This window comes from Bremia lactucae, linkage group LG15 (assembly GCF_004359215.1).
Source record: "Bremia lactucae strain SF5 linkage group LG15, whole genome shotgun sequence".
Lineage (NCBI taxonomy): Eukaryota > Oomycota > Peronosporomycetes > Peronosporales > Peronosporaceae > Bremia > Bremia lactucae.
The window spans coordinates 760,413-778,234 of record NC_090624.1 but is presented as its reverse complement, the minus strand read 5'-3'; the positions used below and the strand labels follow the sequence as shown (position 1 = coordinate 778,234).

The 17,822-nt window shown below is 43.6% G+C and overlaps 5 protein-coding genes across 5 annotated transcripts; 2 read left to right on the top strand and 3 right to left on the bottom strand.

Annotated features, from left to right (window-relative positions):
- Nucleotides 1–5,144: 5,144 nt before the first annotated feature.
- Nucleotides 5,145–5,849, bottom strand: CCR75_008724 (uncharacterized protein; the record flags this gene model as incomplete). Its single annotated transcript, XM_067966774.1, has 1 exon — nt 5,145–5,849. The coding sequence occupies one exon, from the start codon at nt 5,847–5,849 to the stop codon at nt 5,145–5,147; it is 705 nt and encodes a 234-aa protein (XP_067819175.1).
- Nucleotides 5,850–7,489: 1,640 nt separating this feature from the next.
- CCR75_008725 (uncharacterized protein) lies at nt 7,490–8,864 on the bottom strand (the record flags this gene model as incomplete). Its single annotated transcript, XM_067966775.1, has 2 exons — nt 7,490–7,658; nt 8,197–8,864. The coding sequence occupies 2 exons, from the start codon at nt 8,862–8,864 to the stop codon at nt 7,490–7,492; spliced, it is 837 nt and encodes a 278-aa protein (XP_067819176.1).
- Nucleotides 8,865–10,979: 2,115 nt separating this feature from the next.
- CCR75_008726 (uncharacterized protein) lies at nt 10,980–11,712 on the top strand (the record flags this gene model as incomplete). The annotated part of the gene is given in 2 exon segments (XM_067966776.1): nt 10,980–11,033; nt 11,050–11,712. 2 exon segments carry the CDS (start codon nt 10,980–10,982, stop codon nt 11,710–11,712), a joined length of 717 nt encoding a protein of 238 aa, XP_067819173.1.
- A 59-nt stretch (nt 11,713–11,771) lies between these two features.
- CCR75_008727 (uncharacterized protein) lies at nt 11,772–12,158 on the bottom strand (the record flags this gene model as incomplete). Its single annotated transcript, XM_067966777.1, has 2 exons — nt 11,772–11,858; nt 11,916–12,158. The coding sequence occupies 2 exons, from the start codon at nt 12,156–12,158 to the stop codon at nt 11,772–11,774; spliced, it is 330 nt and encodes a 109-aa protein (XP_067819174.1).
- Nucleotides 12,159–12,316: 158 nt separating this feature from the next.
- Nucleotides 12,317–17,291, top strand: CCR75_008728 (uncharacterized protein; the record flags this gene model as incomplete). The annotated part of the gene is made up of 2 exons (XM_067966778.1): nt 12,317–16,680; nt 16,741–17,291. 2 exons carry the CDS (start codon nt 12,317–12,319, stop codon nt 16,814–16,816), a joined length of 4,440 nt encoding a protein of 1,479 aa, XP_067819179.1. The 3' UTR covers nt 16,817–17,291.
- Nucleotides 17,292–17,822: the final 531 nt, after the last annotated feature.

Sequence of the window (17,822 nt, the reverse complement as noted above, 5' to 3'; positions counted from 1 at the left end):
CAAGAATTGTCATCTTCGCTGCAAGCGAAACAACACTTCTTGAGTGCATCATGGGTAAACACGGTGTACGCTCGGATCCAGAAAATATCAAGGCGGGTACCGATTGGCCTGTACCAGTCGTTGTAAACTGGTTTAGAAAGTTCCTCGATTTAGCGGCGTACTTGTACAAGCACTCACGCAATTATGCCGAAATGACAGTACATCTATTCTACATATTAAAGAAACATCGAAAGTGGTTCTGGAACACTGATTGTCAGCGTTCCTTCGAGAATATTAAGAAAGGCTTGATTCAATCGCTAATCCTGGCGATCGCTGACGAAGACCGACCTTTTCAAGTGGTTCTGTAACGCCAGCGATTTTGCAATCGGCTGTGCGTCAATGCAACATGACACAGACGGGGGAGAGCGCGTCGTCTGTTATCAATCGTGTCAGCTTCAACCAATTGAACGTAACTATCTTGTGCATTACAAAGAACTCCTTGCCATGGAATACGCACTGGCTAAGTTCAGGGTCTATCTCTTGGGAGATAGACCGTATATTGAATATACGGACCATGCGCCTTTGTGCACGGCGTAAACAGTCCACACGTCTCGCAAAGACTGGCGAGATGGTTGTCTTTATTCGCGGAGTTTGACTTCTTCGTGGAGAATAAACCAGGGCGACTTAACGTCGTCGCTGATGCCCTTTCGCATCGGCTCGATTTTGAGCCGGCTGCGCAAATCAACAGTGAGCATAAGGTCACTGTTGCAGCAATAAGTGTTCCGTCGTCAACTTTACTTGACGACATTAGAAGAGCTTTTCAAGAAGATAAGAGTCTTTAAGGGTCGATGGATTCCCTTAGAAATCCATTCCAACAATCCTTAAAAGGATTGGCAAATTTGTATCGATCCGCAACAGATCGATACGCAACACGCAATGGTTTGTTTTATTATCCAGCTTTGCTGGCGATACACTTCGTGTTGTCATCCCTACCCATAATGATTTGCGATTATGCATGATGTATGAGTACCACGATGCGCCAATAAGTGGTATCTTGGCGTTATAAGACTTACCTCACGACAAGTCGCAACTTCTACTGGCGACGCTAGTATGATTTCGTCCGCAAGTACATACGTGCTTGCGAAGTTTGTCAACGGGTAAAAGTTCAGTGCTTGATCCCGTAATCCATTACAACCTCTACCTGTTCCAGCAGAGGGTTGGCAGTCTGTATCCATGGACTTCGTCTTCGGATTTCCTGACCACGAACATAACAACAGTGGTATTCTTGTTTTTGTTCATCGTTTTAGCAAGATGGTACATCTTGCTGCCGACTCGGAGTCGACCACAGCCAAAGGCTGTGCTCGCATCTTTTTGACACGATATTTCGATTCGTGGATTACCCCATGAATGGTCTCAATTCGAGACCCTAGATTCACGGCGGAATTTTGGGCCAAAGTCTGATATTTCCGAGCCAAAGACATATTGTCTCGGAATAATTTCTGATTTTCTTAAACCAGACGACCCACTCTTCCTACCAAGGAAAAGATCTTCTGACGAGCTGTCACCAGTTCGTTTAGAAGGGACTGATGTGTCCTTTCGCTCGCCAGTTGATCAGTCGCAACCTGCGCACAACTTATCAACTGGTCACGAGAAATATTATCGACCGTCACCGCTTACTCGCGGTGATGGGATCGCTCATGAGTAAGATCCTCCCTTAAATAGTAAAAGGTGTGATCCGAATCACGATGTTGATTTGGGATAGTCAAACGAGGCGAACCCGATCTTTCCTCCAACGCCGCATTCATTGATGGATTCAGATGCTGAGAAGTGCTTTCGTGTTGAATATTTTTTGAACCACTGTGACGCAAAGGGGGTTCGAACGAGTATCTCGTTCGTTGGTGAGGGTATTCACCCTGGCATGATAGCTAAGAACCTCGTTCCCAACTGATGTTGGACGTTCCGGGTCTCGTCTTGCAGTACGACGAGACCCATCATTCTCGGCAGAAGGCTTATCGGAGAACGAGCGCTTTCCGTGCTCGTTAAAGGATTGGAGGCTCTCAATCTCTTGACACATCTCGTACGAGATGAGAGTCCTCCAGTGGGGATTTTTAATGGAATATGTTTCCTTAGGGGCATAACCAGCACCCTAAAAACAGCATGGGCAAGAGTCCCCCCACAAGGGCAATCAATACCTGCCTCTCTAGACAAGCGGTGCAACTTTTAGCGTGCACCGACTACGGTGCGTTTCTCGAAACGCTCGCGGAAAGCATTTGGCTTGTCAAGCCAGACCTCACGGACTATGTTTTGTGCATTCTATTCCAAAAAAAATTAAGCTTAGAACAAAAATTTGACATCCTTTGCCCGTTTACAAGTGTACCACCGATGCCGGTAAAAGGCATCTTTGAAGAATTCCAGTTCATCCTCACCAAGCTTGTGAAGCATGGATAAGTCGAACAACGGAATATGATATTGACCATTGGTCATACCAGACCAGCGAATGAGGATTCCTTAGTAACCAAGGCCAATTCCAGGAGCGTACCGCAACGTAATGCGGTCTTTATTGGTTTGGCTCATGTTAATGCAAACGTTATCTTGGCCATAGCCGATCCTTAGAATCACTCCTTTTCTGGCGATGCAAACTAACACCACCAGCAGCTATGTTGTCGTTGCGACCACTTGGTTCCTGATGACGCATGCTAACGTCACCAGAGTGGTCATCGCCCGCGGAGTCATCTGTTGATGATTCCCCACCAAAAAGTCCGACGAGTCAAACAACTTCATATTCACCTCTCTGGTTGTCACGTTAAAGCCCAAAAATTCAACGAACTCGTCTCCGGGTAATCTGGCGGCTTTTACAGTAGATACTGAAGCAAGTGACTTAGTTCAGTCACCTACAATTGTTCTAGCAGGTGACTTGTCCCCGCCACCTGAAATGTCATCAATAGATGACATGCCCCAGTCACCTCCAATGGGAGTAGGAGATGGCACATCCCCCGTTATAAACGCATTAGCGCCTACTGAAATATTTGCCTTACTGACAGCTACAATTATCCGTGCAGCTGCCAGCTTAAGGGCATCACGGCCCACGCGCACAGACTTATTCGTCGCCATCTTAATTTTGGTCAAAAATAATATCGGTGTGTTGATTCAAATCAATAATACAGATAAAACCGATATTTTGATTAAAACCGTTAATGCAAATAACAGGGAAAGACATAATAATCTTTCCTCTCTCCTACATCAACCACTATAGTGAGTGTTGGTTAGGGGGGGGGTGTAATGGGGTGTCCCGTTACATAAGTTATTTTCCTATATGAAGAAAAAAACAAAGAAGTACAAAATTATTGTCTCTATTAATTTTGACCTGAATATTCAATATATCCAAATTTGATAAATTGATGCAAATAGACATTAGCTCTATTGATTGGTTAACTACGCCTAAATTAGCCCCGCCAATATCGTTTCAGGACACGATTGTGCGGTAAGCAAGTAGGTGCCAAACTTAGTAAGATATTAAAATAATAAGTTCAGTAGTAGATAGAAGATCGTCACGCAGGAACCCAAATACATAATAAAGTTTTATTTTTCCCTAATTCTAATACTTTGAATTACATCTGGTAGCTATTGACCTTTAACAACTTAGAAAGCTTCCTCTGTACTCCTGTGTACGTGAAGTTTCGAGGCACCTAAACTACAGCGTTATCAGCTTTAGGTTGACTAGTTTTGATCAGTACTAGTGAAGGGTGCCCCGTTACAGCACCGGATTGTTTGACAATGCAAGAGGCCACCTATATCTAGTATTGGAAGAGAAGCGTGGTGAGGGGGACATCACCGTTGCTCTTGAGAGATTGCCTTTGCGAAATCTAATGTCTGTACAAATGCTGAAGAAAGTGGTATCGAGCATGTGTTTTGCTTTTGAGTGGAGGAGATCGCAAACCTCGTCATTAGTGATCTTGATTTACATGCTAATTATATAGCTGAGGAGGAGAAACCAGTCAAGCATACCCGTGATGAAAAGCTAAAAGGGCTTTCTGTGGTAAGCCTATGTTAAATTCAATAGATCCTACAGAACACAAATACATTGTCAGCTGCGCAAAATTCAGAACACTGTCCGATGTAAGAAATTTCAACAGTCAACATTTGACACCTGGCTAGGCCAGTTATCGAAAACCTATACAAAGCTATATTGGTTATTTGGGCTTTAACTTATGCCTTATAACTTAGTCACCATAGATCCATATTTGTAACGGGGCGCTACTGACTTGTACTGCTTCAGTACAAGTCCACTTCGCACTGCCTCAGTGCGAGTGGTGCCTCACGTCACTTCACGTACATTAGTTCGTGCAAAGAAGACTCTCTTTATACCACTTGCTTGAAAGATATTAATTTAAAAAACTGTATTTAATATAATAAAGTTCTTCTGTTTCATTCTTTTTAATACTGACTTAATTATGAGCTATTAAAAACATGTAACAACGTCTTGTCTGTCTCTCTTTGCACGCGAACAGCGCTGACTGGACCGAGGAGAAAGTAGATATAATGGTCTATATCTACCAATGGAAAAGGTTTTAGAATATAATTATATAAGAAATAATCTCCAAATATTATCTACCTTCTTTTTTCTTAGACAATATTTAAATTAACAACCTTTAAGTAATAATTTCATGTAATGATACACCCCGTAACACATGGAAGGTTATAACTTAGCGGAGGAAACCTTACCGTAGGTTTTTCTGTACAAGTACCGATTTCATTTTTTCTCTAATTTCGTGAGGTCAAGCCATTAATATAAATTGTAATGGCTAATGGCACATATTCATTGTAGATGTTGCCTGCAGAGAGCAAGGGAGTATTTCTGCGTGATGATAACGTGCGGTAAAACTCGATGCGCGTGCTAAGAAAAGTCGCATCGAAACAGCTTACTGGGTTGTAGGACGCTTATAGACGAGAACACTAGACACCTAGCTAACAATAATACTAGCGAGCAATACGGTAGTTACCCTAAAAATTGACCACAATGGTATTTAGCGATGGAATCTGAAAACTTTTAACGGATGAAATGCTAGATGAAGGGTATATTATGAATATAGATGGGTGTGTTCCTAAAACTTACCAGGGCGTTCGATCAAGTGGCATCTAAATCACGTCGACTAGTCTGCAAACATTTAGAATGGAAATGCCTTCTCCAAGTTCTTTCCGAACAAGTTGTCAGATAGAGGCATTTTTGGGTAGTCACCGAAGGAATCCTCTCTTTGAAGTGCGTGCAAAGCGGGACGAGTTAGGTTGGTCCACGATACCAGATCCTGCTTTACACCCTTCTCCGTAGTCGCCTTGAGATAGTGATGGGAAGTGACTAGGTAGGTGTACTTCAGCTTAAAGCTGTCTCCATCTAAGTTTTTATTGTCCACGGGCTCGTATTTCTTGTAGCTAAACATGCCGCTAGCAGACACAGCTAGCAACTTGTGGTCGTCCTTACTCAGCCACACCACAGCGTTCTCCCAGCTGAAACGATTACCAATTGGCCGGATCATGTAATCCCGAGGGAAGAACCACGCGTACATGATGGCGTAATGAGAATTGTACTCTTCAAATCGTGCATAGACCTGGGAACCAAGAGGAGAACCATCGCAACTAGTTCCTACTTTTGAGACGCCTAGTCCGACGCTTGTGTATCCATTTTGGTCGACTGCGGGGTACGGCTGGCAGCCTGAGCTGATATGAAGCTGAGGCTTGAACTTTAGCATCAATTCATCCGATTCACTTTGGGGCACAATCTCTGGAAAAGGAACAACTTCGTCAAGATCAATAGGCTGCGATGAAGCGACAGCAATGTAGCACGCCGCGACGGCACTCAATAAACTGAATCGCATGCTACACCAAGGGGAGTGATAATTTGGGAATGATCTCTAAGTAAACCTCGGCGAAGAGTGCTTGGTACGATCGTAGCCTATCCTGTAATTTTCCGAACCAGTAGCTCCTAAATTCTGGTCAGGCAATTGCGACATCTTGAAAGCCGGTCTTGTAATTTTAAGTTCACAGTAATCGAAGCTACTGCCTCTGTGAGAATCCAAGTCTCCCATTGAGTAAATCTAACAGCCAACCAAGAATTATATCCTGTCGAATACACATCCTCTGTCTTTGTTTGAAATTCTTTCGTGAGCTGTAGCAGTTTTCTCACCAGCCCAGGTGGTCGCACGAATCTTCCATCTGGCTGCTTGTCCCACCGCGTGTGCAAATAAAGAGCCGATGCTGAGTTGCGAGAAATGCGCAACCTGACTCTGTGCTTCTTCGAACTGCACTAAAACCTGGAATGAATAAGTACTTGTGCCGTATCAAATGAACAAACGAAGCGATGCACCTTATGATGAAGATGGTTTATCTCATTTGTAAGCGCAAAATCTGAAAGCAGATATGACCTCTGTTCCCCATCCGGTGATAACGGATGACCTTCATCACGCAATTACTCTACACATTGACTATTCAAACTCGAAGCTTAATTTTTATATATCGTCAAACGATATACGGCTCTCATTGCAAATCAAAAAGCAAATTCTTGGAAAACATCCTTCACCTCCAAGTTCCTGGTACACCATAAGAAGCACAAGAATTGGCTACAACACGTGTTGCGCTTATCGTTGTTTAAGATAAGGCATAGAGTTTTAGTAATTTAATGCTATCAAGATGTGGTCACCATTTTCGGTACTTATGAGCCCGTCATCTCTAATTACTTATAATATTTGATAAGTCCAAATTCGTTACATATATAATTTGATGCAGCAACGACGTCTCTTTGTTGACGGCCAAAGCATTCCTTGCATTAAGAATATAGTAAAAGTTAAGGCGTTTTGAATTAACTTTTGCTTAGCGGAAATATAGTTTTTTCAAGCTGACCGAAATGTTCTTGCAAGACTAGAATGGGGCTATCTGAGCCAGATAGAATTGCTATCTATGCGCATTACAGCCTTCAAGAAGCAAATGTACGGATGCTTCAGTTTGCACTTATTAAAGCAGAACATAATCGATTATCGAAAACGTAAATGATCTTTGCATTTGGCCAAATACGTAGAAGGCATGTCATTACAAAATAAACTTTATACGGGAAGCCGCTCAGCATCGTATTTGGCATTTCAATCTCAGAATCGGATCAGCCTCGATGCGACCCACATTGCAAATTACATGCATGGTTCCAACTATTATATGATAGCTAAAAGTAGCTCATAGGCGCCTTTCAGCAGAGGGCATGTAAAGTAAATTGATCATCTTTTCTTAACCGGTGGCGCTACATTGTTGCAGGATATAATGTCGCTTTATGTGCAAGCCCATCATAGATGCACTTTCATGTCGATATGTTACTTGGTCCAAACATGAGCAGTTGCATGTAGCGACCTTCACGATGGATGGAAGCAACTGTTTCGTACAGTCATGCCGAAGACAATCAAAAAATTTTTAATGATGGCTACTTATTTTTCTTGCAATTTGAAAAACGGAATTCTATCGGCAAATAAATCTCCTATTTGCAAGAAAGACCATCTTGATTGATTTTGCAACAAACATTTGCAACTTCTGTTTTCAACGCAATTGCGATCGAATTCATCAAGTCTTCGAATTTATCAACATCCTTGCTTTGACTTAATTTCTTAAGACGGAATGACTGTTCGTCAGCCTCTCGTTTCTTTAAGCTTCATTTCTATCCATATAATCCTATCTTACCTTTGCGAACTCTAGCTAACTTTATGCGGTCTAGACTCGCTTGATTACCGAAAAATGACGGATACAAACGAACAAATTTAGCCCGACTATTATAAAAAATCATAACTCTCAGCTGTTGCTCGTAATTTCTTTGTTAAAAAAGCATCTTGCTATTTAAGTAAGAAATTACTCAAATCTTGCGAAGTCTTTTTGCAGATCTTTCGAGCTACTGAAGTTTTAAAGGCCTACATAAAGGTTTTTCAATATACATTCTAGTCATCAACAAGTTGCTACCATTACACTACTCTCAAAATGTCGAAAGGCGACTTTAAAGATGAGTGAGAGAAAAACCTGATAATATTTTATGTTGAAATTTTAATCAGTGGTTTTTATTTAGTTAAAACAAAAAGAGCTAGAGGGGACGGCAAATCCAAATGGGTGTATGTGGCTGTACCGGTTCCATCAAAAGAAAAGCACTAATCTTTAAATCTTTTGAGATCGTAAGCTTTTGCCAAATTACGCATGAACTCGTGGTCACTAATGGGCGTATAAAAGCCAAAAGAATCTTTGTCTTGAAGAGCGCCTTTCACAGTGTCTGTCAAATCGTCCCACAGCGCCAATTCTTGCCGTTCACCTTTCTTCTTCGTCGCCGTTAGATAGTGATGACTCAGGCCCACCCAAGTATACTTAAGCTTGATACTACTACCATCCATAAACTTCTTGTCAGGTGGGGAGTACTGTCTGTATCCAATCATAGACTTGACAGACACGCTCAGAAGTTTAGGATCGTGTCCGTAGCCTCCCAGCCACACAATGGCGTGCTCCCAACCGTGACGGTGGCCAGTGGGTCGAACAACGTAGTCCCTTGGAAAGTACCAGGCGTACATGATGGCAGTGTACCCATTAAACTTGTCCGTGCGAGCGTACACTTGAGAGCCTAGAGGAGATCCATTGCACTTGGTTCCCATTTTCCAGAGTCCAAGTCCAGAGCTCGTATGGCCAGTACTATCGACTGCGGGGTACGGTTGGCATCCGGAGGACACATGAAGTTGGGGCTGGAATTGTAGTATTATCTTGTTCATAGTTGAATTTGGTTCAAGTCCCGGCAACGGCTCGATTTCGTCGATGTTAATCTCCTGAGCTGACACGAAGGCAAGGCTGCCCAGAGCAATGGCCTTGAAGAGATAATTTCGCATGCTTGTCGTTGGCAAAAGATAAATTTAGGAATGAACGAGATTGATAACAAGAGTGCGTTCAATCTAGTATTTGTACAAGGAAGCAGCGAATGTGATATGCTTCCCGCCAGTAGCTCACAAATACTGGTCAGACACGTGCGACATCGCTGAGAGCCAGATGCAAGGAGCAGTACCCATCCTGAGGAAGCATGTCTCGAATGTAGCTGATTCGACTGTTATTATTAAACAGGAGGTGAACGGAGTGATCAGCTTCAAATGTCTCCCGATTTGAATTTAGCCATATGTTCATGAAACATTTATCATTAAGGCACTGTCTGTCGAAGACCACTCAGCCGTCCAATTTTGCATGAATCATTCCATCTGTTCAAATACCATAGTGCGAATCCAGTAGCACATACTTTGATAGGAGGAACAGCAGAGCAAAGAACTGGTCCTTGTGCACTTACAGGTACAATAATGATTAAGTACTGCTTTTGGAGAGGCAGATTGCATGAGAGAATTGACCTCAAAACCCTGGTACCCATATCTGATGCTACCGGATTATACGGCTATCTAGGTGTCGTCTAATCTACGTTCTGTGTAATAGTCCAGGTTTTAGAAGCGGTGGCACTTAAATTTGTTCTTTATGATCCGGTGATAACTTTCAGAATTAAATGGTCGTGACCTCGTTAAACTTCATTTTTCTGATACCGAAGGGTGCAAACTGAAAGACCCCATTGTAGACATCACAGCGACGACTTTCGATCTTACTCTTGTATTGACAAAGTTACGATATTGTATTTAAACAGGGCTTGTCGACTTCGCCCTTGAATGTAAAGAAATGCGCGACGCAAATTTTACGCTATGCAACTAGTTACCGTCGATTAACAAGAATCCAAAAGGTTTGAATCTTATCAGACTACTCTCAACTCATTTCATTCTCTTAAAACATAAAGAAGCTTGCTTAATTCTTAAAAATATTATTCGCTCGGACAGCAAGTCTTGTAGACTCAAGAGTCTCCGAAGTCTCGCATTTTATTGCTCCAGACATACCTAAATTTGGACAGCTTTGTCATACAACTATAGATGCCAACGAAGTAGGTATTAAATATGTTTTGGAAACAAACGCAGCTACTGTTTCTGATCTATTTAAACGTCAGTCCCTTGATTGCTTCAAGCCTCATCAAGTGATCAGTCTCAGTTCCATTGAATTTCACCGGATTGGCGTAGTGTATTGCAGCTGCTGCTCCAGCATGTTTGTTCGTGACCACAATTGGCCTTGTGGATGATCAGGTATCGCGCGACTTTGGCGTGGAGCCACTTGTGGTGCTCGACATTCGGAAATATATTCGTTTTAAGATGCATGCAGTAGTATAAGCTCTAAGCTCGGACCAGAATATTTTGTGAGATAGAAGAGCCACGTGCCGGTGTTCAATGCTAACTTTAACCTCATGTGCTTAATTATTATGAAACGCTAATTTTTAGTGAATACAGGCCGCCACGTATAAAAAAATCTAAAGAAGGGCAGGCATAAGGAAATTGTTGGGCAAGCCAACAAAGCGACCCGTTATGTTTAGTAAATAATTCGCTGCCATTTGAGCCAATGCTCAAACATTTGCTTTGCCTTTTATGACATACCTACACTTAATAAAAGTAAGAATTCTCCGCTTAAGGTATTTTTCTTGTTTGTGGCCATATAAAGAACATAAACTGGCAGTATTTGGCTTATCTTACGATTCCCTTGATCCTTTTGCCTCACGTGATTGCAACTTCGGTACAGAATTAGACAGTAAATATAAATATGAAAATGAGAACGGATCGCATCGCACCTTGCTATGCAAAATTTAATGCGCAAGCTACAAAATTGATCGTTAGCTCACCGTAAACTGGTCAAATACGAGTCACACAGTAAATTATTGAATTTATGGGGACTGGTTTCATACCATATAGTACACGCTTCCTTGCTGCGTGACTTCCGTACAGGATGTGTTTCGCTTGTAAAAAGCGATCAATATAGTAAGTAGCAGCTAATTTCAGTCATAATTGCAAAAAGGGCTATACTTAAACTTCGTGTCCAAAAAGTGCGTCCCAAATAGTGCGTCCCAAAAGTGCGATTACGAAGTTCAGTACATATCAATGGTTCGTGTCCAACGCGGCGTGCTAAGGCCAATGTCTGCCGCTAACTTTACTGTTTCTATATGAATAGGTGACCCAAGACCCACAACCAGCAATTTTTCTCGAAGACAATGCTGTGTACGAGAAGTCGCAGTTTCTGATTCCACATCATTACGTCGACAGCGTCGAGTCGGTGCTACTTCCTAAAGGTTTGATCGACGATCGCGTCGAAAAATTGGCTCACGACATTCGCTATGCATACGAAGGACAAACAGTGCACGTCTTATGTGTACTTAAAGGCGGCAGTGCCTTCTTTCATGCGCTCGTGGAGAAGTTGCGGCTTTTCCACAAGTATAATGGTTGTGACTACGTCCCCTTTACGTTCGACTTTATTCGAGTCAAGAGCTATGAGGGCACTAAAAGCACGGGGAATGTACAGATCTCTGGCATCGATATGGACAAGCTTAAGGGCAGACACTTGCTGTTGGTGGAGGACATTATTGACTCTGGCAAGACTATGACCAAACTTGTACCGATGCTCGAGCAGTATGCGCCTGCGTCCGTGCGCGTGGCGAGTCTGCTCGAGAAACGAAATCCAGCCAGTTGTGGCTTTCGCGCAGATTTTGTGGGATTTAGCATTCCTAATAAGTTTGTGATTGGCTACTGCCTGGACTATAACGACATTTTTCGCGATCTGGACCATATTTGTGTCATCAATGAAGAAGGTATTGCCAAGTATGCGTCTAGTTCTTAAAGAGGGATTGCAAAAGATGTCGATAAACTGTATGGTGCTTTGTATTTCGTGTATACTAACTACGCTATCGTTTTGGTCTGAAATTGCTCGGGCGTCATGGTGCGGATAGTAAGCCCATGCATGCTCTTGATCTCCTCCTTGAGTACCTACATTGATGGCAATTAGTACCTCTGCATTGCATATGAGCAATAAATTAGCCACACCTCATTGATCATCCGGTGCTGCTTGACACGTGATTGACCCACAAAGTGTGGCGACGCCACCTCCACGTCATACATCGAGCCGCAGCCACCTGACACGTCCGTCACCTTGACGTGCACCGCTTGCAATTGCCGTTGTAAAGCCTCGTGCATTATCTGCTCGGCCTTTGTGCCCGATCCATCCGCTTTCGATGTGAACGGCGCAATTCGCCCCAACATGCGCATTGCTGCTAATCGTCCACGCATCTTTGTTGGAGTAGAATATATTACCGGTATCGTAGCAATGTTATCATCAAGCTCATCAAGTAGTATATTGAATAGTTTTCAACGGCACTGCCCAATCAGTAATTACAATTGCCGAGCCATAATTGCTTCGCTTTAGCCACGTCAGCGCGTGTTGCGTCATGTACTTCTGCAGCGGCCCTCCACGCACATATGCGGCATCAGCGACGCACGAGCGCATTGAAGATGTGGCATTATCGATGCACCCATCACAGCGCGTATTTGCGCGCGTGAGTGCCTCAAGTGTGGCGTTATGGAGCGCGTTGCCAGAATTGCCGGGCACAGGACGTCGCCAACTCGCGCATTGTCACCGCAGTGGCCAGTGGATTGATCAGCAACTTAAGTTAACATTGCAAAAAAACGATCCGAATGATGGTGTATACTTGTACGAGAGCGAGACGCGTCAGCTTTGGGCCACGTGGGTTTCGGGGAATCGATTGGCGGTGGTGGAGAAACACTCGCAATTTGTCGAGTTTTATACATTTGAAGGACTCGCACAACTCTTACAGCGCGCCGAGGCCCCAAGTATTCACTTGCCCGGCGATGATGTGGTCGATGCCAATATTATTTTGGACCAACCAATATTTACCGACCCTGAGCAAGAAGAGGGAGATGGACAAATGGCAACTTCCGAGGTATTTCAACTTCAAGCAACATTTGTGGAAGATTACCCATTAAATCAAGGGTCGTCTCAGAATGATTACGACGACGTTGCAGCATCGATGAGTGGTGTGTGTGGCAGTAAATTTGTGTTTGTGGGGATGGCCAGTGGCCTCATTTGTGTCGTCGAAGTCGCTGAAGGGGGTGACACTCGTGATGGCCAAAAGTCATGGTTTAGGACCGCCGAGCAATCCACAAAGCTTTGGAAAATTGATGTTCGTACACATTTAAAAGTACCTCACGACCCCAAAAAACTCTTAAGTTGCATAGGTCTCACATGTGCCACGTCGGATTCGTATTCTACGATTACGTCATTAAATCTTGTTGCAACGTTTGCAGGAGGCACTTGTTTTATGGTAGTCTTGTCTCCCTGTACCAAAAAAATTAATCAACTATTGTCTCTTGTGAATGCCACACGCAAGAATGCCGATGGCAAGTCGGACACTGGTTGTACCACAACCAAATTAAATCCAATGGGGTCTAAACTTGCCCTTGGATGGTCGGACGGTCGCGTGTCACTGTTTCGAGTTTCGTTCCAACGCAAACCACGACCAGCTCCGACCAAACCCCCGTCTCAGAATCAACAAGCCCCGAGTGTATTAACTCTAACGCCTTTGCGAGAACTAAATCTCGCGCCGTGGGGCTATCAATCAAACGATGTAGGACACGTCACGACCTTGGCGTGGTCGCACAATGGCCAGAGTATCGCTGTTGGCTATGCGTTGCGTGGTTTTGCGCTCTTTGCAATTGATGGATGTCGTTTAATGTCGAGTTTTCCACATCATCACCAGGAGCGATTGAATGATGTAAAGCAGAGGAAAGAAATGTGTGCGTTTGGAGTGCTTGCATTGCAATGGACGCACGAAAGCACGTCGTTGCTAGTGGTGCCGCGAGGGGAACAATTCAAGCACGTAGTCGACGTGCCTTTACATACAAAATCTGGTACGGAGACACGCATTACGCATGCCCAATTGTATACTCGAACGACCATTTCAATACGTAAATCCTCTTCCAAAGGCTTGGGATTATCGTTCTCCGGAACTCCCAATCGATGTGGTGCATGGATTCAAAGTTACGCGAATCTTTCACAAGAAGTGGCCACTTCAATACAAAAAGACGACTTGCTTGTTGGAATCAATACTCTAGCAAATGTCGTGAATCTGCCATTTCAAAGAATCATTCGTGTATTAAAAGACCTTCCAACGGATGAAATAGTGACGCTTACGTTCGTGCGCTTGGAATGGGAGTCCGTCTTTTATCTTGCAGTCCAAGTCTTGACATCCTCAACGTTCCTTACTGCTCAAAAACTTCCGCTTCAAAACGATGAAAACTTGTGTATACAAGAGTACGCGCTTCGTATGCAAGCGCTTCAAGGTAATTGCGTTGGAAAGAATTGTCCATCGTTCATTGAAAAGGAACAACGCGCTAAATGTAATGGCTGGGAAGCGCTTCATGGCATGTCCACGCGCGAGGCGCAATACAAGTACGTCAAGCTCTTGTTTGCACTCTTTCCCAAGTGGAATCCCATGCATATTGTAACTCTCTTGACAACGTCGTGGAAACAAACTCTAGAAACCGACCTCACCACCTCAACAATTGTCGTTTCTCGGCAACTTTCGTCCATGGCATTGGCTGAATTTGATTTCGCGACACTCGTCAATCCACGAGCGTCTCAATTAGTTCTAATCGAGCGCAATCGTCTTCGTTTTGTCGGTCTCACGTCATTCGATGATCCATGTGCGCTCACGTCTTGTATTACGTACAACGTGCCGTTCGCATTTGAAAAATACGGTCCCATTCGTCTTGTAGCGTCAAGTACGAGTGGCAAACACGTTGCAATAGCGGGACAGCGAGGTTTTTGTGTACTCAATGTCGATATAAACAAATGGCGCATGTTTGGTAACATTCTTGACGAGCACGACATTGTAGTGAGTTCAATGGTATGGATCAATGAAGACGTGATACTTGCGGCATTTACACGTGAAAGTGAAGCACATACGTGTATGTATCTCTACGCGTACGCACGGAATCAATTAACGACCGAGTCGGTGCTTGCAAAGTTTGTCATCCCATTACAATCAAAGGAAGAAAGTTTCTGGAGCATGGAATCAGACAAACAACACGTCTTTGGGTGGTCTCTACGCTACATTTGGTGGTTTCAAGTCCTTGTCACGGGATCAATAAAAGATGAGACGATCGCGGTGACACTGGAGCTTCAACGACAGATTAAATTCCCATCGTGGGTCGTCGAAGCACAACGTCAGGAACCAGGGACATTACATATAGCAATTCTTCCTCGAGGGTTCACGCAGTTCGTTCCTACTACGCAACAACAACGACTTGTGCCGCTTGAACCCACTGAAGACGAAACGCATTGGCTCACGGACTTTGTCAATCGACTCGTCCATGGGCAAATCCCGGAGCAGTACGTACCCGATCAAGTCCTTCCTCGATTTATTGTCTTGAGCACAAATGGTGACGTGATTGTATGGGATCCCGAAAATCGCTCGCAACGTCTCGTGTGTTCAAATATTAGCACAATGACGCGCTTGATTGTCACGCCGCAGTCATGTGCAGTCTGGCCAACTTCGTGTCGTCTTCTCTTTGGTCTGTATGGTCCCGATGGCATGCACCTGTACCTCCCTCTCTTGGATGGCGTCTACCTTACTCAAACCAAGACATTTGAACACGATTTCAAGCGCCTCGAAACGTTCTTGGCATGTCACGATCCCCTTCGTGCCAAGACGTACGAGATTGAATTTGGGACGGCACCTGCCACGGCAGAACTCTATGAACACGTCATGAGGGAATATGGCATTGAATTGGATTTGTTTCGTCGTGGAACTACCAATGGACTCAAGTCTTTACAAGATGGCTATATGAATCAACGTGGGTGTGTCATGTCGGTCGATGATCCATCAGGAAAGGATTCAATGTTGCAATTTGATGTCGACGTGCAAGTACTGGGCATCGAACCAACGTTTGGACTCCTTGTTGGGATTTCACAAGACGTCTACGGACCTTCTGGGGTCGTCTTGCCGTGTTATGATGTATTTACACGCGTTCAGCCACTGTTTCATACGTTACTGTGTTACCTCGTTCAGAACGATCAGCTGTCGTGGGCGCGACAAGTTTTGATGGGGATTCGAACGCAATTTGCGCTTGCAACAGTGACGCAGGAATTGTTTCTTTATTCGATTCTAGAAGCGTGTAATCGACACGAATGTTCCGTGGCGACAGTGGACGCTGCTATTGCATTATTGCAATATCACGAGAGCGAATGTTGCCAGCATCGAGTCGAATATTGTGAAATTATTGCTCATGTTGCTCGAAAAATTGAACCGTCACGCTTGTCGCTCTTGTTCCCCGCAGCAGGAGATCCCATAGCGTTACTAAAGCTGTGTCAAGAACGCTCTGAATTGCGCACGGCGGCAAATTTTCTATTAATTGTCGACGAATGCTCGTCAGAAATACACTCGTCCTTGTCAGTACGCACGAAAAGTGCTGCGACATTATTGGAGCAATGTATTGATCAGGACGAGTGGACATTGGCACAACATGTCGCGCGAGTCGCTCGAGACTGGCACCAGCCCGATTGCTCGTCGACTGAGCGTAGTGGTGGAAACGTTGATGAACAATTGGCTTTGATTGCGTTTAAGCTTCTTGGTCGTGGAGAGTACGAGCGCGTCGTGGCGTGTGTCGAGAAATTGCAGACCAAATTGCCAATAAAGCCTCGCATGGAATGGCAATTATTGGATGAAAGGGATAGTATTGTGGACAGATTGACTCGGACGTTTATTCAAAGCAACAAGCGACGACAACTCCGGTAGGTTTGTTTTGTGTGAAATAGCGTTTATGATGTCGTGTCTGATTGGTGTGATTGTAGAATCTTGCTACAAGCAGTGACGGAGGCTCACTATGACGATTGGATTGCAATTATTCAATTCGTTATGGAGCAGTAGACGATTAAAAATGCCCCAAGAACTGGATAAGAAAGACTTGATTTGCGCCAGGATCTCGACGGCAACACTTTACAGACCGATCTCTTGTCAAGAGAGTGGAACAGAGAGCTGCAATGCTTATATGCAGTTCATTGACTTTAATGTCGTTTTAGAATTGGCAATCGCAAGCGTTCGACTACCGCAGTTGCTAAAGTCGAATACAATAGCTCAAATGAAGTATTTGCTCTCACACATGGACGAGATGCTTGTGGGGAGGTCTAGTAATCGATGGTATGAGCGAAGAACGCTACTGGCCCACTTATTGATTGGCACATGATAACGTGCTGGTTTTCGCACAACGCGGTGGATAATACGATTTGTGACTTATTAATTATTTCGTGATGTTAAGTAAAGCCACTGAATACACGACGTATTATGTAAACACAGAAATATATGTATTCGTACGCTCCAGCGGTTCTTGTTGCAGATAAAATGTCTACATCATGCAAACAAATCTCAAAGGTATTCACGCTCATGAACAATTCAGTTTTTGACGTACTAAGCCGCAGCATCTTAAAAACGTGATCGCGTGAAAATTGTCGCGACATTTTGGTAGCTCATATCGACATGTTTCTAAAGCACAATTTTCACTTTAACGGGGCACCCTTTGCTAGAACAGATAATAGTACTAGTCAATCTTGAACTGATTACAGTGAAGGGGTGCGCCTTGACTGTTATGGGGTGTCCCATTATGTAACGGGGTATCCCATTATGTCATAGGAAATAAATAAAGAAAAAAGTACAAAATTATTATCTTTTTTGTTTTGACTTAAATAGTTCCAATATTTCCAAATTGGATAATATTGATGGAATAAGACATTAGCTGAAACGGGGTGTATCGTTACATGAATTTAACACTTAAAGGTTGTTAATTAATAAGTAGATAATATTTGAAGGATATTACTTTAAATAGTAATATTCAGAAATCTTATCCATATAAATAGGTATAGGCCATTATATCTATTTA